The 25,032-nt window shown below is 36.7% G+C and overlaps 1 protein-coding gene across 1 annotated transcript in view; it reads left to right on the top strand.

Moving 5' to 3' along the window:
* OLA1 (Obg like ATPase 1) overlaps window positions 1-25,032 on the top strand; it is a 118,198-nt gene that overhangs the window by 44,782 nt on the left and 48,384 nt on the right. The window contains exon 6 of the mRNA XM_014307206.2: window positions 24,551-24,726. Within this exon, the coding sequence (XP_014162681.2) occupies window positions 24,551-24,726 (176 nt within the window). The remainder of the gene's footprint in view (window positions 1-24,550; window positions 24,727-25,032) is intronic.

Genomic DNA, 25,032 nt, shown 5'->3' with positions numbered 1-25,032 from the left:
TGGGTTTACAACAAGTTATGTATTAGTCAGTTATCAATGGCTTCTCAGCAGAAATTCTTATGGCCTGTTTTTTTCTCTGTTTGGAACTTGTCACTCTTGTGTTTGCTTCACACAGTTTCTCCTAGCTCTTTTTTAGTGTATTGCAAGATGAATTTTTATCCTTGTATCTTCTGCGGAAAACAGAATTAGCAATGGGCTGAATTTAAATGCTGGATGATTATCAGCAGTAGTTGTAAGAGCTGCTTTGGAAACTGTTGCTTTAGTTTTGATGCCAGGGGTCTCTAGCCTCAAACAACACCCTGGAGCCTCTGTGCCTGGAGACAATTAACAAAATACCAACCCAAACATTTATTCATTTTTGTGAAATACCTCAGAAATGCTACTTTCAGTACTTATTTTAGGTTTTGCAATTAAAGTGAAGGTTCATCTGTTGTTGATAAAATAGCAAGAAGATTCTTCAGAACCTCAGTGTTTCTCATTTGGTATGTAATTAAGTTCCTGTGTATTCAAGTAATACATGATTAATTTGTTTTCTTTAAAGTTAGTTTAAAAGACTTTCTTTACAAAATCAAACAACATCCCTTCTTCCTTCTCTCTGCCTTCTTCATTCCCCCCACCATCATATACATTTTTCTCCATATATGGATGATGGCAGAAGATTCTGTAGCTCAAACTCACTTTACTAAAAAACTTCTAAAATATGTTTGAGCATAGGTTTGCATTTCAGTACTAGCCTTGATGGCTGTTACTGAGGTAACAGTTGCTTGACACTTACTGCGTATTTTTATGCACCCAGATTTGGTAATTTGATGTGAAAATTATTATCTCAAAGCTAAATAGCAGTAGGAATGGGAAGTTGAGTGTGTGAAAGAGTTGCAAACAGGGGGAAATGTAGAAGTACAGGAATGTATGCTGTCTGAGAGGGATTGCTTGCTTTCAGACAAAATATGTAAAGAAGCAGAGGGAATCCAAAAGTTGGGCAGTTTAAGACTCTGGGTTGGGTTCTCTGAAGTGTCAAAAAGCAGAAAAATTAGTCCAGTGAACATCACCATAGAAATTGTGTGTGTGTGTGTGTAGTGTACAAGATAAGAAACATTGATGTCATATTTTTCAGTTGTTAGTGGTAGCGTGATGAAACTGCCATGCAGAGGAAGGAGTCTAATATGTTGTATGTGAGTTTAATCTATCCCAACCAGCAAACACTAAAATGTTTTAATCATAAACAGATGATTATTTCATAGCTTAATTACAAGGCAGAATATAAAGATTGTTTTGGTATTCTTACTGCATTTTTGTCTTCTCAACTTACCTTCCGATTTTTAAGAGATGTAACAAAAATCAGCAAATACCCCTCTAGGTTATTTTATTCTAGTTCTGTTTTTTTAATCTGAATTATCTGTATGTTTATGGTGTCTTTTATTTTGCTTTGAAGTTCTTTGCACATTAATGCAAATGTAAATGAAGTATGTTCCTTCATTTTGTGCAGCATAGCTGCTTTAATTATTTTTTTTAATAACTCTCTGTGCTTAAAGAAATCAAAACTGTTCATTGGACTGTGCAGTATTTAGGAAAAAACCACGTTTTTTCTATAATACCACTCTTGGCCCAAAACTACATTAAGCAACAACTGAAATGCATCACTTTCAGTTGGTTTTAAGACTGGAAAATACACTTCCAGAAATTTCCTTCCAAGGGTACCATAACACTCAGCTATTGTTTGAGATGGATATAGAAAAGATAGTCATCAAGAAAATATATTTTTTTTTGTCTTAAAGTGATTATAATTTATTTATCTTAAGCTACTGTTTAAATATTGAGTGCTTTGTGCAATTACGAAATGTTGTGAGTGTAGGCAGAGCTCAAGTCAGTGGGATCCAGAACCTTACCTCAGTTTCTGCTTTTAGCAAAATAATAGATCATTTTCCCTGAACCATGGTTCATCTTTGTAGTTAGTATGTTGAGCTTTAATTTGTAGAGATTGTTTAGTCATTATGATAAAACTTATTACAAAAATTTTGATAATGAAGAGTTAAAAAGCTCTTCATGTTTTCTTTTTATAAGCCACCTGTTGCCTTAGATGCATAAGTATATGAATTCGAACAAAGTGCTCATCACTTGTCAGCCATCAGTGGCAGCATAAAAATTACTTGTGGTGCTTGCTTTGCAAGAAGTTCTTTTGTGTTTGTGACATCAGCTTTGTTTTATACAATTAAAGTATTACACGCTAGAATAATCTAAATTGCAACCACTAAATGGTGATGTAGTTCTTTTTTCATAGAGCTGAATTTGTTTACTGGTTGTATACAGCTATTGACTACTGTTTAACATGACATGTCCCTTTTGCCTAGAACAGTCTTTGGAAAAGGCGGTTTTTTGTGTCCTGTTCTTGTCTCCCACCCCCTCCATTCCTCCTCCCTTCACCATTATGGAGAGCTTTTCTCGTACTTTTTTTAACAAGTAGATAAAAATACATGTTAGGCTTCAGGGTTTCTTTTTTTTCAACTAGCAAATTAATGGCACATGATGATATTGGAACAGAGAAAAAAGCCTTGCAGTGAAGTGATCTGGACTGCAGGAGATGTTTTGTTCCATATGAACACGTTTTGACGTGAACAGAATAGTTTTTGTTTGCACGGTTTAAAATAAAACCCACAAGCAAACCAGGTTTTTCTGATTCTGACCCTACTGTACTAATGACTGTACAGATACCTACTGAATGGCTTTCTCTGTTGGAAATACCTCATCTGTGATGTTCTGTTCCTCTGTTATTGCTCTATTTTCCTTTTATTTACGTATCTTCCCATTTCACAGTGAATGGGAAGAATTTGCATGTGACTCGGCCATGATTTCTGAAAGTTGTTCTCTGTGTATTAAAACAGATATTCAGTGCTATAGAAATTTGTGAAAAATCTGCTGTCCCCTTCTCAAATTACATTGTATTGAATAAAATGTGGGTTTTGTGGACAATTCAACCTAGTGGCTGAAGTTAGTAGTTTTTTTTATGTTAGCTGAATTTGCAGTAGGCCCCATAACCTTAGGAAAGGTGTAACATCTCTTCAGAATTTTGGTATACTGAAGTCAGGTGAGGCATAGTTCCTACTTGAAGAAATGACACTAAGTTACCTTTATTGCTAAACTACCAAGCTACTTTATTGCTGATTTTTGTATTCAATTGCTTTGTTTTTGGAAGGAATATGACTACTGTGTAATTCCATATTTGTGTGCATGACTTTCTGGGTCTACTGAATCTGTGATATAATCTCTGTGGCTGCATACTAGTCCTGGAGCATTAAAGGGTCCCTTCAGCAGTCACCTCTCCTCCTTGGGCCTGGAACCCTGGGACGGGAGTATGTAAATTCAACTTTCCTATTCTTGCACACTGGTCTAGTAACTTGCCCTTCTGAGGAATAATCCAAGTTAGAGATTTAGATAGAAATAAAGTTAAAAGTAGTTTACAGTCAGATAATGACTACAGCACTGTTCCAACAATAATCCTGTGGGTATGGGATATGAAAAGAATATAAATGCATGCTAAAGACCATGCAAAACAGTATTAAAAAATACAGCTTTCCTTTAGTCTCTTCCCATACAGTGGCTTTAATAAGAATATGATTATTTTTAAACTGGTAAGCCATTAACAACATTCACTTTATTAAGATACTTCCATTTTATTATTCCAGCATAATTCCAAGCTGCTAACTGGCTAATTATTAATTAATGCTCTCATCCTTTCACATGTTTTCCTGTTGTAATTTTTCCTAAAATGTGTATGTAAGCAAGTAGAGAGAGAACAAAAGTGACCTCTTAAAGTACTTCTATATTTTTTCCAAGGGTGTAGTTCTTCTATTTAGTCATACTGTGTGATTCAAGTTCCATGAATTGCAGTCAAGTTCTGCTCAGTGTGAATAAAGATGGCTTGGTCTGAACCTTAACTAATCAGTATATATTTATAGAAAACAAAAATAAACATTTCCTCTCTTTTGTATTGACTGCTGTTGCAGACTCACGTTAAGGTGACTGTGCCATTTAGAGTGAAAAATTTAGCATATGAGTTAATTGATAATTTACAAATTCACATTCTTTTTGTGAGGCTATAGATTGTTCTAGTTGATTTGTCCCACGCTGAAATAAAATAACACTTGTTTAAATTTAATTTCCCCCTCTCTGTATGGATTCACTGTGAGTGGTTTTAAGTATTAGTGGGTGTAGTTGCACTCTTAAGTAAATAATTGGAGGGGTGTCGTTATATATATTTTTCCTTATGGAGAAGTATTGCAGTGTCATTGTTGACTTGCTTTAGCCGTTGTTGGAGCTGGGAGGTGCAGTGTGAATAGGCCTAGCAGAGCCAAGGTATTGCCAGCTCAGTTGGCTACTCAGCTCTTCAGTTGTCTTGCTCACTTAACCTAATCAGCGTTTCAGTTACTAAGTGAAGATAAAACCATTCTGAATTATTTAATAATTTGCTTTTAATGAAGCCCCCTATTTTTAGAAAAAGTGTTAGGTGTTATTAAATTTTTATTTTCCTCCTGTATGGTTAGTGTAATATTGCCATGCTAAGGTATTTTGACTACCGCATTTGAGCATTGTTGTTGAATAATGTGATGGACTAGACACTTCTAATTTACATCATAATTCTGATTCTCCTAACCAGCCACCATTTTGAGCAATAATTTTGCAGTTTTTCCTAGTCTTGCTGTGGGTGGAAAGGTGCAGCCTGCGGGTCAGTGAATGAAGGGAGCCAGTGGAGTCCAGGAGAATGCTGTATCCGGGTGGTGTGTGGGTGTGTGCACTGTGCTTCCCACACTGGTGCCCCGTGGATGGGTGTGGATTCCCTGAGCAGGGGTTGAGCTGATGGCTACAGGCTCTTCCCTCCTGTGTGCCTGTGCTTGGTCCTCACTGGGCAGGCTGGGCAACCTCCTTGTTATTGGCTGTCCTCGTATTGTGATCATGTGGGGCTGGATTTGGGAGAGGGGCCATGGGATTCTCGGAAAGTGATGCTGGGAAGCAGGGCTGGCACTGCCTGCCTGGAAGGTGCCCTCAGCTGCCCCTGGATGGACAGCTTGGTGCAGAACAACAGCGTTTCCAGCTTGTGTGCTGCAGTCATAAGAGGGGTCCCTTCATCTGGTTCCCATAAGCAGCATCCAAATTCCCTCCCTCCTCTAGAGAAATGCTGCTTTTGTCAGCTAAAAACATCAAGTTAAGCTTTTCTCTCATCTCTTTCTGTTTGTGGATTTTTTTCCTCAGAATGCCTCTGCATGTTTGCTGATTTGAGTTTGTTTTCCCCTTCCCACTTTTGTTTTCTTGCTCTGTAACAGCGGGGTGATGTTGGTTAACAGGGTTTTGTACACCAGTGGTGCTATTTACTAGAATGTTGTTAATTTGTTTTATTAGAGCACTGAAAGTATGAGAAACAATAATTTGTTCACAGTCTCAGAGAACTGAAAGCTTTTTGACTGAAAAGAGCAAGTCAAATATCTCTAAAACCACTGCAGCTATAGGAAATTGTTTTAAGTTGAAACCTTAAATTTGCTGAAATTTGGTAAGTTAGTACAAAGCAATTTCAAATCTCGGCCATAAAATCACTGTGAAGTTACTTTTTTTTTTCTGTTTTAAACTTTGCCTTGGTGAACAAATAACATTCTTTGTTTCAGAGCATCTGTAATTATACAGAAGTGTGTTAATTCTGAATTATACAAGCACTGCACCCTAAATACTTCCATGAAACTAGGCTGAAATATTCAGCATTTTGAGAAGAAAGAACTTTTTGGAAATCTTTGATAAGGGAAAATACTACTTGTATTTAACTGCAGTTTGAATTTTTGATGCAATTTGAATTCATAAATCAGTATCATATGCCACCAGTTTTTGTGTCTTGGTGCAGTGAGTGGATGGGTAAGCTGGGCTGGCCGTGGGGGGGAGAAGGGCAGATGGAGCTGCACCAGAGCAAGGCTGTGTTCCTGTGGAATGCAGACAGGGTCTGACTGCCTCTCCTAGGAGGAAGGGATATTGTAATATTATCAGCAATGTTGTATTGAAAACTGAAAACAAGTAACTGAAAGCACATTGTGAAGAAACAGATGATTTGAATGATTCGGAGAACATTTCTAATGTTAGTAATCAGCAAACCACAGAGAAATTTGGTTGTGATCAGAGTTCTGATTTTTCACCAAAATGGAAAGTCTAGTCAAAGGTAATCCATCTTTTGTTCGCTTAACATGTTTTTTCTTAGCTATACTGCCTACCAGTTGATTTAAAGAAAAAGATTTTATATGCATATGTACTATTAAATAAATGTCAGAAAGGAAACTTAACAGCTTTATAGCTTTTTGGAATTTTCCCTCTTCTGCAGTAGAATGTCATAAAATTTAGAAAATTTTTATAGACATAAATAGTTTGAAAAATAAGCATTCAGTTAGCGTTGGCTGGATGAAAAACAAAATGCATCCTGTTTTCATAGCATTGCAACAAACAGCTCTACTTTCTCAGAACTTTTTTTTTTGAGAAAAGTCTCTTGTTGTTTTGTTGTTTGTTTCTTCTAAACTTTTTGAAGTTTAAGCATATTTTCAAAATATCTGAAATAAGGTTTTCCTGCCATATCAAAAGGAAATAGTAACACTTTCATTCTGTGTTATGTGATATAGTTGAGCTTTTATTGTAATCCCTGATCTAATTTAGGTTAGAACATTACATTATGTAAAAAGTGCATACAGTATTCTGTATCAAGGTTGTTACAAAAAGAGAGAAATTAAACAGTGAACTGTCTTTTTATAACAAACTCATTTGGAATCATAAGGTTGCTTTAAAATAGGATGGAAATCTTGAGGAATCTTCTTTTCTGTCAGATTCTCCTCCTCGATCTAGCAGGGATGTGAAGTCTGCTAGAACAGTTCTGGCTTGCTCCTGTCAGCTCTGTCCTGTGGCCAGGGGGTGAGCAGGCTGTGAGTTGGGTGAAACTGGAGGAAGGGATGGTGGGGCTTGACTTGCTGCTCTGGGGGGCATCTGCAGCAGTGCTGTGAGACGCATGGATGTAAGTGCTTGAATATTGCATGTGCCTTTTGCCTATCCTTTGACATTTGGGGATTTTTGTCATCTTTCGTGTATTCTGAAGAAGTTTAAGTATTGTGGCTCAACATCTTCTGAGAGTCTACTAGTTTTAAGGACCCTAAAATAATTCTGTCTTTTTTTATAATAATGATAGCCTCTTCAGGATAGATGTGGTCCAAGACAAATGCTACGTGATACTTTTTGGGGAAAAATTGCAAGGAACCTTCCTACAGTAATTGGATGAAAGCTTTTTTAATAGATTTAAGGGCATCTGATGGATGACAACTTGCTTCAGAGACTTCAAAAATTGCCAGAAGCATGATAGCCAGTATGATCCTTTTCTTTTGAAGATTTTCTTTGAGTGTTTTGAGGTGGAGAGAATCTTCATTCTGTCTTAAGAATGATTTTTTGGTTTATTTTATCAGGAAAATAAGACTAAGGTCAAACCAAACCTTGAACAAATGATGTTTTGTTCTGGAATTAGCTGTCAGCATTGTCTATTTCGGTGTTTTCTGAAAGTGTCTCACTGCCTGTGAGTTTGACACTTTGTATCACAGGCTATTTAAGAACTTGTGGTAGCAGTAATGTTTAAAAAGACAGGGGTCAAGTGAAGGATAATTAGTATTTATTTTTCTTTCTGGAATGTTTGAATTTAGAATACTTTTTTATCAGAGAGGAAATGTTTTAAGATACATGTTGCCTCATGCTAAAAGACAGTCTGAGGTGGCCTGCTTGATACAGGCTTTCTTTGCTGTGTGATACAAATGTCCGTACTGATATTCACGTGTAGAGAATTTGGGCGTACCTTTGTGTAAGTGCATCTGTTGGATTTCAAAATTTAAAGAAACCCTGCAAGGGTGTGCATAGAATTGCCAGCTTATAGTGCCTAGGAAACAAAGGCAGTACTGCTGAAAGGCAGTCTGCCCTCCCTTTGGTGTTGGCCATGTTTTTGCCTGTGCACTGCCCTGTGCCTGGATGTGAGCACAAAATTAGCTGTGGTTGTGTGCCAGGCTTTATGGAAGGTCTCATGTCATTTACTACTAACCAGCAACTGCCTTGTAGCTGTAATCCCTGTGTTTGCCCATCTAGTCGTGATGAAACTGTGCTGAAAGGTAATACACCTGCATGTGCACTGTGTTTGGAAAGCTTAGAAAACATGGCAGGTGACACAAAATAATTCTTGACATTGAAAAATTCTGTTAAATGATAAAAATATGTCAGAACAGATAAGAATAAATGGAAACTGTTAAATAATGGGTAAAAAATATAAGAGTCTATTTTCATACCAAAGTGTTGGTCTCCACAGAGACTGCTTGCTAAAGCTGATTGTGCACTCAGTTGTACCTCGTAAGCATTTTCAGGTATTATTTTTAATACAGACAAATATAAAATATAAAATATTATGTAAGAAGTAGAAAGTGGGTTTAAAAATAGAGGTAATGTAGAGGTAAAGTACTGTTACTCTTTTAAGGTGGTAATTTAATAGCAAAGCAGAAAATAACTATCTAGCAAAGTCTGCTGCTGTACTGGCATTGCAAACCAGTGTGTTCAGAAGGGCACAGAGGCCATCTGGCACTCATCCCCAAACTCCAGCTCAGGGTGCCTGTCATTGTCACAGCCTGAGAGAGCCTTTGCTGCTTGTCCCTAGCTGCAGTTCAGGTGCTGTGGTGATGCCAAAATACTTCATTGGCCATAAAAATAGTGAGACTGTATTATTTCTTCACCTCTGCATGAATGAGGAAAATGTAGAGGTTGGGCATGTTTGTGGATGGTGAGCTGTCCTTTGGGATGTAGCAGTTTATGTGAATGGTCTTTACCCTACAAGATCCATGTGGTGCAAGGGTAGTCCCTAAATGGCTTACCTAATCATGCAGAACCTGCACTGACATTTTTAATTCATGAATTAAAACTCGTTTAACTTCAAATTCTCAAATTGAAGTTTTCAGTGTTTTAAACAAAAAGGTTCATAACAAACTCTTCGTCATGCTACAGTATTTTATATAATCTTTGTCTTTTTCTAGCATTAAGAAAAGTGTTTCTGTAATGTTAATTAGCTAGTAACTGCTGTTTTCAGTGTGCTTTAATTACTGTATGTTGCTTGATTATATGTTATGAAATAAACTTAAGGTTATTCTAGATTGTTAAACGGTGAGCTAATATATAACTACTGTGCTTAGGATGAGGTTTTCCAGATATGGTGGTGGGAATACTGGGAAGAGGAGAAGCTGGAAGTGCAGCTCTCATTCTTAGAGACATATGAAGAAAGCTTTTAGAATTGCCTCCTAGATTTTGAAATTAATATTTATGAGAAATATCTGGTAAAATACCATGAAAATACCTTAAAACGTGCATAATCATGGAATAGATTGTAAAGATCTAACTCTAGGATGATTTGCCTATGTCTTACTAATAGGTAGACTGCCTTTGCTGGCAGTCTAATTGTACAATGCAAGATACTTCTAATTTACTATTACTAAAGAATTTTTTTAAAATGCTCCTGTTCAAGATACATTTAGCAATAGCTACACTACAAAATTACATGTATGTATGTAGTTCTGTCTACACATGTAGGTTCTGTTGCAGTGACAGTTGTACTTTTTAATTAGCACAATGTTTAATTAACTTGGTGGTCATGGACCATTTTATTTTCAATTTCAGCTGGACCAAATACTGAATGAAGGGTTCTACATGGTGGGTATATTATGTTTGGTAAACAGACAAAAAGAAGTAAGCCAGGCTTTCTAGATGACTTAAAACATCTGATAACAAAGATACTTGATTGCCTTCCACAGTGAAATAAAAAAAGTTGAAAATTTTTTTGAGCAAAAATGATGAGTATTGTAAAATGTATCCTGTAACTGCTCCGTCTCTTTAAAAAGATATTTGCAGTAGTAACCGATCTACCATTGAAAACCACTAAGAATTTTAATATTGTTCATATGTAATTGCTGTAATCTCTGGTCTTTGCAGGAGATGGTACTTAACATACTCAAGGTTTTTTCCCATGGTGTTTCTTTCTCAGATTGCTAGAATAAGGTCTGTGTTTATTTCAGTCGATTGTACATAGAAATAAACAGTTTGCATTTTTAGTTGATGCATAACATTTTTATTTGCTTTACTCTGTCTTAAATTCTAGCTTGATCCTTAGTAAAATTTTGTGGTTATGTTCAGATACTTCCCCTCAGATCTTCAAGTAGTACATGTAAGCAGCTGTGTAGCTCTGGTCTCGGGCTCCTTTGCAAACAGAGAAAAATACATGAACATAAATGCTCTATTGTGCGAGTTTATTCCCCCAAAGATTTTCATCATCATTTCTTTTACAGTAATTTTTCAAAATTACTTCACCAGTATTTTAACTCTCAGTAAGCTACCACTCAATAAATCATATATTCAAGCTCTTTTAGTTTTATGGGTTATTTTTATAAGTTCCTAATTTTTAAAGAGTTTTTCTTTGAAGTAGTGTAAGAGTATGGCTCAGCAGTGCTGATACCTAGGAGAATAAGGTCAGTGAAGGGGGAGGGGGTTGTTCTTTTCTCTGTAGGCTAATAAAATGTGGCATTTTAAGTGCTGTGGAGAGGGTCTCAATTGTGGCCACTCAGTTAAGTAACTACTTAGGGACTCTAAATATGCATTTTTTTCATTCAAAGAAAGTAAAACAATTAAGTGTTCCTTCCTCTACAAATGTTACAAAATATAACATATATGTTAATTTCCCTTATTTCACTATTCTTCGTGGATACTGAGGCCTGGGTGCAGGTGGGGGCCTTCTCTTGTTGCTCTTAAGTTTCATGCATTTTATTGCAGTTGTTAAATATCAGCATCTCACTGCCAAGTCACTAAATGGTGATTCTTTGAATTTTTTTTTAAAGTAAACTTACTGCTCATTCTGTAAAAATCTATTAGTGGCATTTTGACATATGAAAAGTTTGAAGTCTTCTGGATTTTTAGTCACCAGATAACGATATTAATAACATAGTAGTGTGTAGCAGTGCATAGGTGAGATTTTAAAACATTCAAATATAGCTTGCGTTTAGGGCTGATGAATATAAATGAATCAGCCTGGGGTTTTAGTTGAAAATATTTTCAAATTTAAAGCTCTTGTGCCCTGATGGGATTATTTCAGTGGTTGACTGAAACATTCAGGAGAAGGGAAACGTTTCTTTAATGCCAAACAGAGGGAATTGAGCTAGGAATTGGGAACAGAAAAAGGAAAGAATCCCCAACTTTAAACATCCCTCTGATTATGATTATCATGAAACTGAGCTTTGCTTCAAGATTTTAGCCAATGCTGTGTTTTCATAATTTAATGGGTATTTATTTTCTGAGTAGTAAGTGATTTGTATTTCTTAAAAGATGCCTATAACGAACTGGGTCTGTCAATAAGTAACTCATTTGCAGCATTATTGTACTCAATCATGAGAAGTTTAATTGCAGTTTGCTTCTATCATTTTCCTTGACAGCTGTTGAAAAAAAATAATGTGGTAGATTTGGATTTATACTGACTTCCAAGGAGGAGATATTTGTTCAAAAGCAGTCAGGGAGTGCAAAGATCCATGCCAATATTCAGAATTCGTATTTCCCTTGAATGGAAGGTTGTGATAAAATGGTACATGGTGTGTTTTCATTGCCTGTTGAAAGACTTTCATGCAGTTAAAATAAGCATTTTGATGGTGGTTGAATTAAGAGTTTTTGTCAGTCTCTTCTCATCATGGATGATTAGACTAAAACGTCTGCTTGTCTTGACTTGAGATCACCACAGCTTCAGATAACATGCTTTGTGATTGAAGGTCGAAATATTTTGAATTCTAATAGGCTGCCAGATGAATTGCTTGAAATAGACTGTAAAATTTCAAGGCTTCCTTTTCCATCTGCTGTGAAAAGAACCATTGGGAATGGTTGAGCTTGATGATCATAGAATTACGGGATGGTGATTCTAAAACCCTCAAAGGGAAGTTGCTATGGAGATCTAGTTCCAAACTGTGAAATGATTCACCTCTGAAAGGCTTCAGGGTCTGAGAAGCTGAACACATCATTGTTCAGGTGGTCATTGGTTAGGAAATTGCTGGTGCCTGTGTAATCAGCACTCCTGTGGTAGTTAACGATCTAAAAAGGTTTGTTCTGAATGATGTGGGACAACAGCAATGTGCATAAGATGGCTTCTCTCAATCATAGTTTGCTCAGCCTGGTGCTTGTAAAAATATAGTGAGCTAAATGGCAGGGAGACGAACTGCTTCATTGAGGAGGTCTTTTAAAAACAAAATTCTTTCCTGTGATGGATTTGACATCTAAAGTAAAAGAAGAAAAACTGTTTCAGCTTAAAAAGCTGTGGTTAGATGTTGCAAAAATATCATATATTTATTTTGCAAGGAGCAGAACAGCAGGGCTGCATATTTGTATTTGCTTGCAGGCTAAAGGAGTAATACTGTTGGAAATAAAGATTTCTACCCAGTCACACCTCGGGAACATAATGAAGTAGCCTTGATATATTCATATTACTCCTCTTCTATCCCTCCTCCCCAATATTAGGGCATACAAGGCACTCCGCTCTGGCAGTCATAGAAAAAACACCCTGTATATCCAGGATTCAGGTTAATCAAAGTCTGTGTTTTCTTTCTCAGTTTCTAATTTATTTGTGTGGTTTGAGGGTAGGAAAAGGGAATAACAGGCCAGATTTTTTGCATACATGTATAAAACAGTGCGTTTTGTCAACTGCTGCTAAAATTTGCCAGCAGATTCTTAGATTTCCTTGAAAACTCCAACATACACACAAGTACTTAATGTACTTTTTCAAGGAAGCCAGAAGTCGTTTGCACAGTACCCAAGTAGTTAGTGACTATACCTGCCTACCTAATTCAACATAAAGCGTTTTCTTGACCATATGATGTTCAAAAAGTCTGAGTTACTATTCCTTGCATACTCAGTATCAGCCTTTCACATTTTCTTAACACAGTCTCTTAATGGTTCCTAGTAAAGAAGATGCCAGTGGCTACTAGGTGGTGCCAGATAGTTACAGAACACGCTGATATGTTCCACAATATAGTTGCCATTTAAGTAAAACGTTGCTAGGAAAAAAGTGAATGTCTGAGGGCTAGGGATTACTTTACTGAAATAAATACAAAATGAGTTCTTGATTTCCCATGTGATGGGCCAGCCAGTCTATAGCAAGCAATTTATTATTTTTTTGTTGGAATGGTTTTTTGATGATCGTGAAGAGACTTAACATTCAAAATAAAATATTAGTATCAAGTTTTGTGTGATTAGCTGTTACATGAAGATTTGAACATTGAACAGGAAATATTGCAAACCCTCTTTATCAAGTTTAGCATCTCAGATAAGATGGAAATTATATATTAACTTGTGTTTTTAGTATTTCTGATTCTGTTCTAAAAAGATAATTTGATATTTCTTGTAATTGCAAGCCTGTACTGTGATGTGAGCCCCTAAGAACTGTGACATCTCTTAATTTGTAGAGAAGTAAACATGTGAAAAATAGTGTGTGGAAAATAATAAGCTGTTAACCTAATGATGCAGCTAAAGCTAATGATATATTTAAAAATTATTGTTATTAATTTTTATTACTAGAAACCCATAGGCAGCACTCTTCTAAAATTGGAATTGATTTGCAAAGGATAAATCTGGATTAATAGTATTGCTTCTTTTGCATTAAATTTGTTTTTCACCATGAATGTGGGTCAGAATGTCCAGAGGGAAGGCTTTATGATTAGGCACATTTTTGTAAGATAAATTTACTGAGAGGCATATTGCTTTTGTTTTTAAAGCTATTTTATTCACTTAGCCACACTGCACTTCATTACAAATTTATATAGGGCATATGCATACCTAATGGCACTGATAAAACAATACTTGCTGATCTAAATCTTTACCAACTCTCATTTTTGTTATACATCAGCTGGTCTTCCCTTAAGTATGTTTACTCCTCCACACCTCCCTTGTGCAACAAAATAGATCCTCAAAGGAGCAGCATTGAGATAATGGAAAATAAGGTTCTTTGTTAACATGTGATGGACTGAGTTTACGACTCCTTGTAAGTACTCTCCTTTCAAATACTATCTTGTTCTTCTGGTAAACAATGGCTGCTCTGAAAACATAGATTTCTTTTCTCTCACCAGTCAAATTCTATAATCCATTTTTATAGCATTTTTGTAAGGCACTGCAAGGACTTTTGACAGCTTTGTAGGGCTATTGTTTTATCATAGCAAAAACGTCATTTTAACTTTTAGAATATTTGGAATCTTCTTGGATAATGAATTTGTTGTAGCTGAAAACTTCTTACTGAGTTTTTTTCCTTGGTATTTATATATCTTAAGTTATTGCTTTAAATGCTTTTGAAGAGAAGTTGCTGTATTGAAACAATTTTATACTCTTTGTTGTGGGTTTCAGGAGGGTTATAGTTTTGCATTCTGTGCTGAACTGCTCATTCTCTTCATTATTTTGCAAAGACCAACCTTCCAGGTTATGAAGAATGTGGAACAGGGAGCTGAGCTATCTCTGCACAGGAGTCAGAGTGGGCTCAGCGGAGTTTAGTGGCTTGGACTTCGTTGTAGCATTGGGAATTCAGAATGTTTCAGTAGGAGTACAGTCATGGTAACTGCTAGGTAGTGCTATTCCAGACCCAATAAAAAGTTAAGAGCTCAAGTGGGTTTTTTATATTACTGCATCTTTGATGTAATCAATCTGTGACTCAGATAGATAGTCCATGAATAATTAAGGTGTTTCCTATGTATCTGGTCATTCAATGCTAGGCAGAACTGCTCTGTGTGTTTCTGCTAATGACTGCTAGTTGCTATTCATGACCTCTGTAGATGTATTGTCTTAAAGACATAGTTACTGCTAGCAGTTATATTTTGATATGGCAACCCTCAGAGATTGCAGATATGACTGTCACCATGGAGCTTGATGATGAGTATTCCTAAAGAGAAGACCAGGATGACTGACCTTCAGGAAAAAGGGGCAAAACGCAGCACAGAGATAGGGTGTTTCTGGAGGCAGTATGAATGCACAGTTCTACAGGGGCATATTTCTACTTTCCAAATGGTTTCTGCTTAGGAAACAATGATTTTGTACAGTGTAGATTCCATCAGATTACAAATATATAAATTTCAGTCTACTTTTGAGTAGGAAAATCTGGATGTATGGTACACAGAGACATGTTAGAGGTTATCCACTGGTGTTTGTGGCCAGACTTTCCTGCATGCTGTATGCTTTATGCAGGCAGTGCTGCTGCAGAACACTCACCAGGGAGGGGAGTTCTGTGGAGAATCCCCCTTACTCCTGTTTGTTTCTCTTTTTGTGACTTAAACTCACAAAGGGAGGTGTTCAGTCATTAGAACAGAAAGTAACATAAAATAGAATGGGACTGATCTCAGGGTGACAAGAGCACTTGTCTCTGAAGCAAGCATATGCATTCTTTAGGTGTTTAGGCTTTTGACCCGGCTAAGTTTCTAATTTGCCCCTTCTTCCTGTTAACACAATTGTGGTTTGTAAAAATCTGAACAACGAGGCTAATTTTTCCTAGGAAATTTTAAACAATTTATGTGGCATGCTAACCATCTCAAAAAGTTTTACATCAAGTGCTGCCCTTCCCAAGGTATCTTCTGATAGTGAATCTGTGTGAATTACCCAGGTAATGTGTTGCAAGAAAGGAAATTAAGGAGTATGTCCTAATTGTGTCCCAACTATTTGCTGGGAAGTGCAGTGATAGTATTTAAAATACATCATCAAGGGCAGTCAGAGCAAGCCCTTGGCAAACCGGGACAAAGGGCTCAAAGATTTATTACTTCAGCTGTCAAATAATGTCCTTTACTCAGTATGACCAACTTGATGGCAAATCTCAGCAGGTAGAAGGTTTTGCCTGTGGAGGGATGACTACAGCCCAGTAGTGCCAGGATGAAAGAGCAGTGGCAAGTAAACACATTTACATCTGAAATAAATCACTAATATTTGCCAGACACACTCAGGAGTAGGAGCTCTGGAGCAGGATTTTACAGAGAAGCTCGTTGGAGTGACTGTCTTGGTAACAACTTTTCTCTGATAAACCTGCCTCCATCAGGAACTGGATTGTGGTTTCTTCTGCCAGCTCTCGTGTCCTGAAGTGAATTGCTTTGCCTCAGTGTTTCCCGGGGATATTTTAATTTTTATCTCTGACCTTGTGCAATACTCGCTTTATGAGCACTTTTATGCAAATGTAAATTCTTTGTATGCTTAAGAAGTTGATACTACAGTCCTTTAGAATCCTGTATTGCTTCTCCATGCTCTCATTGTGTGTCTGCTGGTGCAGAAATAGACGTGCCCTTTTTTGTCAAATGCTCCCAATAGATTTGGTATTGAAAGGGCTGCCATTCAGCTGCTGGTTCAGACTTTTGGGAAGTGGTTTGCTCTCTCCTGACTGCTGTGGTATTAGGGCTCAGCAGGGTAAATGGAGCTGCTTGTCTTTTATATAGGTAAGTAATGAATAAGTCCTAATACCACACCAGTCAAGAAAGCCCAAAGCAGCTGCTTTTACCATCCTGTGTCTGTATAGCCATATGGTACACATAAACTGTAATGTTGTGTTCAAAGTCATTAATGCTTCACCTAATATTTTGAACTGGTTTTTGTTGCTAAAAATCAGCTAAACTTGAGAATAAAAACAAGTGTTTTAAATGGAAATTAAAACCTTTTCTTATATTTTTACGATGCAGGTAAGACAAAATAATTATTGCCAGAGTGACTGCTTGCATTTGAAATAAATTTATACATATTATTTTAAAAAAATCTAGTTAACTTTAAAATATGTAAGTTTTCTTGTCATTTAGGGTTCTGTGAAGCTGATCATCAAGAGGGTTGCAAATCATTGGCGGTTTCTATTTTCAGAGTTCCACATCCCAGAGTAATTTGCTTTAATTTCACCCAATTTAACCTATACTTCACACCATCACCATTCAGCTTTAATAGCTATGTTCTATGCATAAGAAAAGCAGATAAATGTCCACAATTAGACTGCAAGTGATTACAACTAGTTAGGGCTTTATGAAGACAAAACTTAAGGGGCTGTAGCACAAAACAAAGCCACAAAAGATGTCTAAAAAATTATTTCTTCAGAAGTCAAGGTTTACTACAACGTTTTATTTAATGTTTTTTGTACTTGATTTTGCTTATGTTGGAGATGTAGGCAGGTGCATCTTCTTCAACTGAAAATTGCTCTGCTTAAAGAATATTAGGTTTGTGTTACAGGTGATTAATTTCACTTAAAATTAGCTTGTAAGGGAAAACATGCTAAACCTACTTTATTTTTGGTTCTTTGTTAACATGTGCTTTGTTTAAGAAGCTGTAAAAATGTTGATTCTGACGGTATTATTTTCCCCTTCTAATAATAAATATGCATAGTAAAATGTACTATCATCAAAGTTTAGCACATTCTGTAATGTTAAATATACCTGTACCTCAGTCAGAAATAGCAGTATCTTTTACAGTTTAAATCTTTGGAATACTGATGAGAGCATGTCAAGCCAGCCTAAGTATAGATATTAATTATAATTTTTTTTTTACACTTCTAGTCTTGTTTTTTTGTAGCTCAAAGAAATACCCTACTTCTAGCTTCCCACTCAAGTTACTGTATTTTAGTTTGTTTTGTTCTGTCCCCCATTCCCACAGTAAGTGGCCAGATAGATATTATTGCTCATTTGTGTCAGGGCTGGTACCGAGGGTGTGTGTGTGTGTACCGTGATGTGACGTGCCCGGTTGTGCCGAGCAGCTCCCTTTGATAGCACTCAGTGAATGTATGTGCAGAGGAAGTGCAAGTACCAATTATTCTCTGGGTCTGGTTTGTGGTGGTGTTATTAAACATTCCCTTACAGTTTATTGACAAAAAATGCTGGTCATTACCCTAAATACCAATGGGAGTTTCAGCTTGTGATGCAGTTCAGATTCTGATCAAATTGTAAATATCCCCCTTAATTGCAGCATAACATGTACGAATACACTGCTTACCTTTAGTAAATGAATGCAAGATGCCAGAATGCCATTATGTGGAGCTTTAGTGTTAGCCAAATGTTTGGTTACGTTTTACTTTAAGGGTAAGGATAATTAGAGAAATGAAGCGACTGGTATATAAAAGAGAAATTAATCTTGAAGATAATAATTAATTTCCATAATTGCAATTAGGAGCAGAATAAGATAAGTTTAGAAGTAGTATTTTGATTTGGATTTTAGCATCTCAGTGGCAGCTTGGGGCAGCTTGGAGCAGCTAGAAACAATAAGGTTTAGGCTATAGGCAGCTTCTTCATTTTTTTGTAGAACTAGTTTTATATGCTATATCATAAAACTTTCAGTCCAATCAGCAACTACATTTAAATACTGCAAATTGTGGCAGCAAAACAATAATTCTGCTGATTAGCCCCTTTCCATTTCTTGTAAGTGAACTGTTTATGCTGTTGAGTACCTTTTGAAAAAAGAAAAAGCCAAAACAGCCTTGATTAGTCAAGGAGTAATTGGATGACTTGATTTTAGCAAGAGAATGAATTGGTTGATGATAGCCTGTAACTAAGTGTAGTGGTTCTGTTCAGATGAATACATAACATACAGTCATCAGATCTTGACAGGTATAACATAAGCAATGCAAAAATTTCTGGAGGCTGAAAGGTAAATTTTGTCAAAGGAATTTTGAAGCTGATTTTTGAAAGAAATGGGAAGAAATGTGCATGCCATTAGATGATACCATTTAAAAGTGACATTCGTTATGGCTGTCCTGTATACATATTTATGTGCTCTTACTTTTGCTTGTCAAGAACAAATCTAGACTGTGTGTCCTGGCTGCCATCAAGACCTTACAAATTGACAGTTCCTGCACTTCCACAGGAAAAAAACAGAGTCAAGTTGCACATCATCTCCATTCGTTTGTTTTGTTTTCTGCATTTTTAAGCCAATAATTTGAAAGAAATGTGCAGCTGTTGCTGTATTATATCTTTAATGCCACTTAAAAACATATTTTTGGCCCACCACACTTGGACCTAAACAGCCCAGATAAAAGTGCTCAGCTAAAGATAAACCCTTCCCCAAAACTGAAGAATATTTCAAGTTTGAACCTAAGGGCAACAGAAGAGGGAGCTGGGTGTGGCAGTGATAATTTCCAAGCTCCTTACTTCTAGTAATTTCAACTTATATCATTATTTTGAGGCTGTTAGCTGGCAAAAATGAATCCTGCTCCAGTATTATGCTTTACCGCTTTCCTGTCTAAATACTTGTCTTGTTTTAATAGCCGTAACTGATACTGCTAAACATTAAGGGAATTTACCACAGCAGATGTGTACTTGCAGTGAGCCTGATGTTTTTAACTCTGTAATCTTTGCTCTTGTACGCTAAAGGAAGTGGCAGGTGTTTTTAAAGGTAGAGTGCAAATCCATCAGGATGTTATGGGAGATTATTTGAGAAAAAGTTATATATATAGGATACTTAAAATAAGAAACGTAGCTTCTGTTCAACTTCGTTTTGACAAACTTCTGATAAAATTATAGTTTACCTCTGCTAGGATATGTGAGAGAGATGCCAGAGAAGTTGTAATGATTTTTTAAAGTAATTAAATTACTAATTAGAGTGTCCCAGTTGACCTTCCTGTTACTGCTGTGTGATTAGCTTGGCTGTTGACAAACACATGGTTCCTTGGGGAGATTCTTGAGTAAGTCTATTTTATGTATGTATTTCTTTGCCCATGTGGCAGATTGATTCCTTTTTCCTCTTGCAGTAGTATGCCATGGTTTCCTGCAGTAGAAAGAGGGCAGTTTTGCAGCACAGGCACTATAACGCAAGGAAGCAGTCAAAAGGAAGGTGGTGTGGTTTGGGGTAATGTTTGAGAAATGCTGAGGCCCTTTATGTTTTAAAAGCAAATGCATTGGTGAAGACATGGGAAGTACAATGGATTTTCATTTTATTCATTGGAGAAGGTCATTGTCCATAGGTCATACTGTCTTGATAACACAGTGGTGTGACTAGTTTTGGAGCTGTTAATTGTAAATATGCTTTTTAATTAGTATTATTTTAAAATAAATAAAGTAGTTAGATCAATTTGTTGTTTGTTGAAATTCCAAAATATCATAACAGCTTTTTAAAGATGAATTTTTTAGCACAACTTTGAAAAACTTAATTTCTTAATGAAAACTTGAGGTGCTAGACCACAGAGCTCAGCTGCCTGTATCCTGCAGGTGTGCATGTACTACAGAGGATATTGTGTGAACAAGTTGCTAACCTTGTCAACCTCCCTCCTATTTACAGAAATTGAGGCCTCATTATGTCAGTAAGAAGACAGACATGGTTTGTTTGAGGTTCACAAAATTTAAACGCACCTCATCATCAGTGTGGGCTTTTCCTCTGATGTGTGGCCATGTTTACAGCTACCCCATTCTAGTCCTTTGCTTCCTCATCTGGATGCCCTGTTAGTATAATTTTGGGGAACCTTTGCTCCCTCATTTTTCTGCCAACCTCTCCCAAGCTATATTCAGCTTGAGATCAAAATAAGACTACCAAATGTCTGTTTTTCCTTTTCCCCATTATTTTTCTCATAGATTCTGTTGTAATGAGAGAGCAGTATCAGACAAACCAACCTGAGGATTTCTTTGTCGACATTTGTTTTTCATTTTTCTTCTTCAATGTCCATAAAATAACTGATTTGGGTTTTTTTTGCCTGATACCCAAGGCAGTCTTACCTGTTCCTTCAGAAAAACAAAATTCTCATTTGTTTGCTGTCATCTTTTATCTCAAGACCCACCTCCTCCCATTTTCCTTACTTCTTCCAATTCAGCAGTTTTTAGTTTCATCAGGCTGTTTTTCTACATAGTGCACCCATACCAGCTACTAGTCTGGTGCTACTCAGTGTTCCTAGCCTGTGTCCACCTTGTGCATCATGTTCATGGTACAGCTATTGCATTATCTTTACCTTTAATTGGACAGTGATGGGATTCTTAGTATTCCATTTGTTGCACTTTAAAATAAAGCCTTTGGGTTTTCTGTTTTGCTGCTGTATATGCTGCAGGGAAGGTGGGGCTATCATACCATCTTCCGTAACAAAAGAGAGGCAAAGGCCTTGCTTGACAGGGGAATTTCACACAAAGGCAGAAAGACAAAGTAATAAATAGCAATATGCTGTTAACAATCTATTACAGGTAAGGTTTGTAGATTGAGATTATAGTTCTTATTTTCATCATTGAAAGTTGTAAATAATATGCACATTTTCTTGTTTATCTTATTTATAAACTCAGTTTTACAACTCCACTTTTTCCTACTACTTTGTATTTTTATATAAGCAGTTTTTAAAATCAGATTCTGAGTAAAACATTTTTCTAGTAGTTTAACTGTTAGTTTCTCGCAGCTGTACTTTTTCCAAGAGATCTTATCTCTTACCCAAAGCCTAATTCCTAAGGTTACCACCAGTTCTGGCTTGCTATGTCTGCATGCAGCTCTGCAGACTGGAATTGAATTCCCTACAGTGCTCAGTGTGATTTGTAGCAGACCATCACTACAGAGCAGGCTGGAGGCTGGCATAATAGATTGTTCAAGATACATCCCACATGGATATTGAGAAAGTTAAAAACTAAGGCTCTTCCATCCTAGTGGTGTCACTCTGCCTTTTCCTTACCTTCTTCTTGAGTCTCCCTCATCCCTGAGGGAGTATCCCTGGTGTGTCTCTAGCTAGGCTGTTGGTCAGAGTGTGATCTGGTTTAGGTTGATGGCTGAAGCTGACATTGAAACTCTGATCAAGAGATTCACAAAAAGAGCTCAGTGTCTGTTGCCTTGAAGAATCTCTCATTTGTACTACGATGTGGACATTACTGCCAGTTCAGTCTTCTATGTACAAAAACATCTTAAAGCTGCCACTTTGTTAGGGACTGTGTCTGTCTAAACGGGAATTCCTCTAAATGTAAAATTGGAAATTTAAACTTAAAATCCATGGCTTTAATGAAATACACAATTAGTGTTTATTCATTCCATGAGAAGAGTCAAGCAACCCAATGAGGAGGAAAGAAGGGTCAATTGTTGCCTTTAGTGGGAAATCACCAGCTCAGTAAGAGGGGCTTTTTACCCAAGCAAGCAACCGCGTGTGCCAGACACAGATCTCTTGTCCTCCTGTTGCCTGAGTGAACTGCAGGATGGCTGCTGACACAGGCATGATGGAAGGAGGAGACTTGAAGAAAACTCTGGCAGAACATTGATGGGTCCATGGGTTAAAGGCTTTAGTGAGCTGATAAGAGAGTGAAGTTATAGAGTCCATTTTGTGGGGGTGGAAATACACTGAATTAATTGGGTTTGAATGAATAAAGAACAATTTTTTTTTTTTGTGAAAAGGAATGGGAAGATGTGAGGAAATGAAGCTGTTGTTGAAGAAAACAGAAAAATATAACTAATATATAAGCTGTTTTTTATTGTTGCTAAGTCACCTTTTACTTGCTTTTTCAGAAAAGCTGCTTCCTTAAGACCAAATCAAACTGTTTATTTTACTTTTTATTTTTGTGTTCTAAGTGCAGGATCTTCATGGTCATGCAGCTTTTCCCCCGATTTAACAGTGTGGGGATTTTTGTTGCTTTTTAAACCCATGGACACTAGATGCAGAAGGATGTGAGAAGATATTATTTACAGGCTTTTTTTCTTGATACAAGGAAGAAAGTTAAACTTTTAGCTGAATGAATGCTACATATTGTTGAGAAGGCTGAGGCAAGTCTGTGTGGTAACATCTTCCTAATTCTATCCTTTTTATTCAATATTTCCTTGTAAATTAGAACAGAGCAGTTAAGCTGTTCTCTAGTATTTGCTCATCTGAACAGCCTATATCTCATTCTGTCCGGTGTGCAACTGAGGATTTATGGAAGACAAGGGCTGTGGTATCTGGTCCTTGATTGCCTGGCACTGGTATAGATTAGTGTGGAGTGTTTCTATTTAACAGAGCAGCCTGTTCTGCCATCATGGTCAGCATCAGGATCTATTGCTGAGGTAATTCTGCTTGTACCCGGGGAGGTCACTGATCAGCTTTGGAGAGTAACAGGAAATGAGAGAGGAGGGAACTTCTGGTAACCACAATTTGAAAGACTATTCATAAGTTTATGTAAAAATGGTTTTGTATGAACAACCTTTTAAACCTGTGTTCCATGTGCATTGGTGTAAGAGCTTTGTTGCTAAAATCTTGGTTTTCAGTAAGTTAAAACAAAAGATGAAGTTTAAGATGTTCATGATGACAAAGAACCCCCACAACATTCTGTATATCAGTTAAGGAATTGTTTGTTGTTTATCCTGTTTCTTATATTTTTCAGTACAAGAAATGTCTTGAATTTTTGTTCCTATCTAAGAAATAAGTTTAACTTTGGTAATGTTCAAGTGACATTCTTTTCATGGCTGATTTCTCATGCATATCTTCTATGTTACAGGTTAGGCATGCAGATACTCTGAAAATTGATCCAGGAAGAATTAATAAACTCTTTCTATCTGTTAATATTTTTATTTTTAAAACACGTATTGGTTTTTTGGGGGGAGTAGGATTTTTTTAAGTGATGCTGCTTATCTGATAATTTCAATCCTAGTTGAATTATGTTGCCAGATTGTCATCAGAAGGGCATGAAGTCAGCACACATGCGTCAGTAATATCTGGTTGTTTTAACCTTATGTTTCCAGTTGGCAATTTGAAATTATGGCTTCAACTGCACTTTAAATATGTGATAATAGCATGTGTTTCTAATAAGGGCCAGCACCATTTTGTTCAGATACTGTGAATGGTTGTCACTCATATATGACAAATGCACCTTCATCTGCTTCTTTGATGGCCCCCTAAAAACCATACCCTCAAATCAGGCCGATGAAATTAGCTGCTGTGTAAATTGTGTGTCTGAGTGGTTCATTATCTAATCACCGTCAGAACCACAGTGATAAAGTAGATTGAAACAGGGACGAGGTCTGCCAGATGATTTCAGGCCTTTTTTTCTAAGCCCTGTTTCCCTTGGAAACACTAAGAGTCATTCAGAACTTCAGAATTCTTTGTCTAGAACTTCTTCATTTCTTAATGCATATAATTGGGCAGCCAGTGAGGTCTGCCAAGGTGATTTGAAAGGTTTTCTCTCCATCATTCTTGTAATCATTACCGTGTGTATTAAAATGTTCCACAATGTTCAGTTTAGCTGCTGTGTTTGCTACATCTGGGTTAGATATTATTAAACACACCAGCTATGTTCAGGAAACTGCTCCAGCCTATTCCTTTGTAGGAGAAACTCTTAAATGCTCTGAGTCCTGTCCTAAAATGGCAAAGTGCTGTGCTTTGAATATACAGAGAGGGAGCTTTGGATTCTGGAGTTGGTGTGTAAATTAACATACTAAACCAGTATGATATAAAACATTGCGCAGGACGCTTGTACATGGGTGGGACAGCCATGTGGCTTTTCAATTTCAAAATTTCTTGACTCATTATAGTACATTCTAAATATAGATTTCTTGTCTTTCTAGCTTAATAGGTGATTTAAATGTTCTTTTGTTACAGGAGCATTTGAAGATGATGATATCACTCATGTTGAAGGAAGTGTAGATCCTGTTCGTGACATCGAAATTATACATGAAGAACTTAGACTGAAGGATGAGGAGCTGATCCTGCAGAGCATAGATAAGCTTGAAAAAGTAGCTGTAAGAGGAGGGGACAAGAAATTAAAACCTGAATATGTAAGTACATGACCTGTAAAAGTAAATCATTAAGTCTTCTCAGCATTGAATTGAAATATTTGTATTGTTGGGTTTTCATATTGATCCCACATGTGTAATACAAAACACGACTACTATTTTTATATGTATTTTAAAGTAATTATTATTATGAGTTGAAAAAATATTAGAATGACTGGCTGTGCTGTCAGTGTAAGATTTCAGAGATGTAGCTAATTGTAACTTTTGAAATTCAGCTGTTATTTTCTTGCTGACACAGCTTTGTATGAGAATTGCCAATCCTTTGTCAAATTTACATCAATGTCTAAG

Source organism: Geospiza fortis, unplaced genomic scaffold, assembly GCF_000277835.1.
Source record: "Geospiza fortis unplaced genomic scaffold, GeoFor_1.0 scaffold112, whole genome shotgun sequence".
NCBI lineage: Eukaryota > Metazoa > Chordata > Aves > Passeriformes > Thraupidae > Geospiza > Geospiza fortis.
The sequence above is the reverse complement of the archived record's forward strand: the minus strand, read 5'-3'. Positions and strand labels throughout refer to the sequence as shown.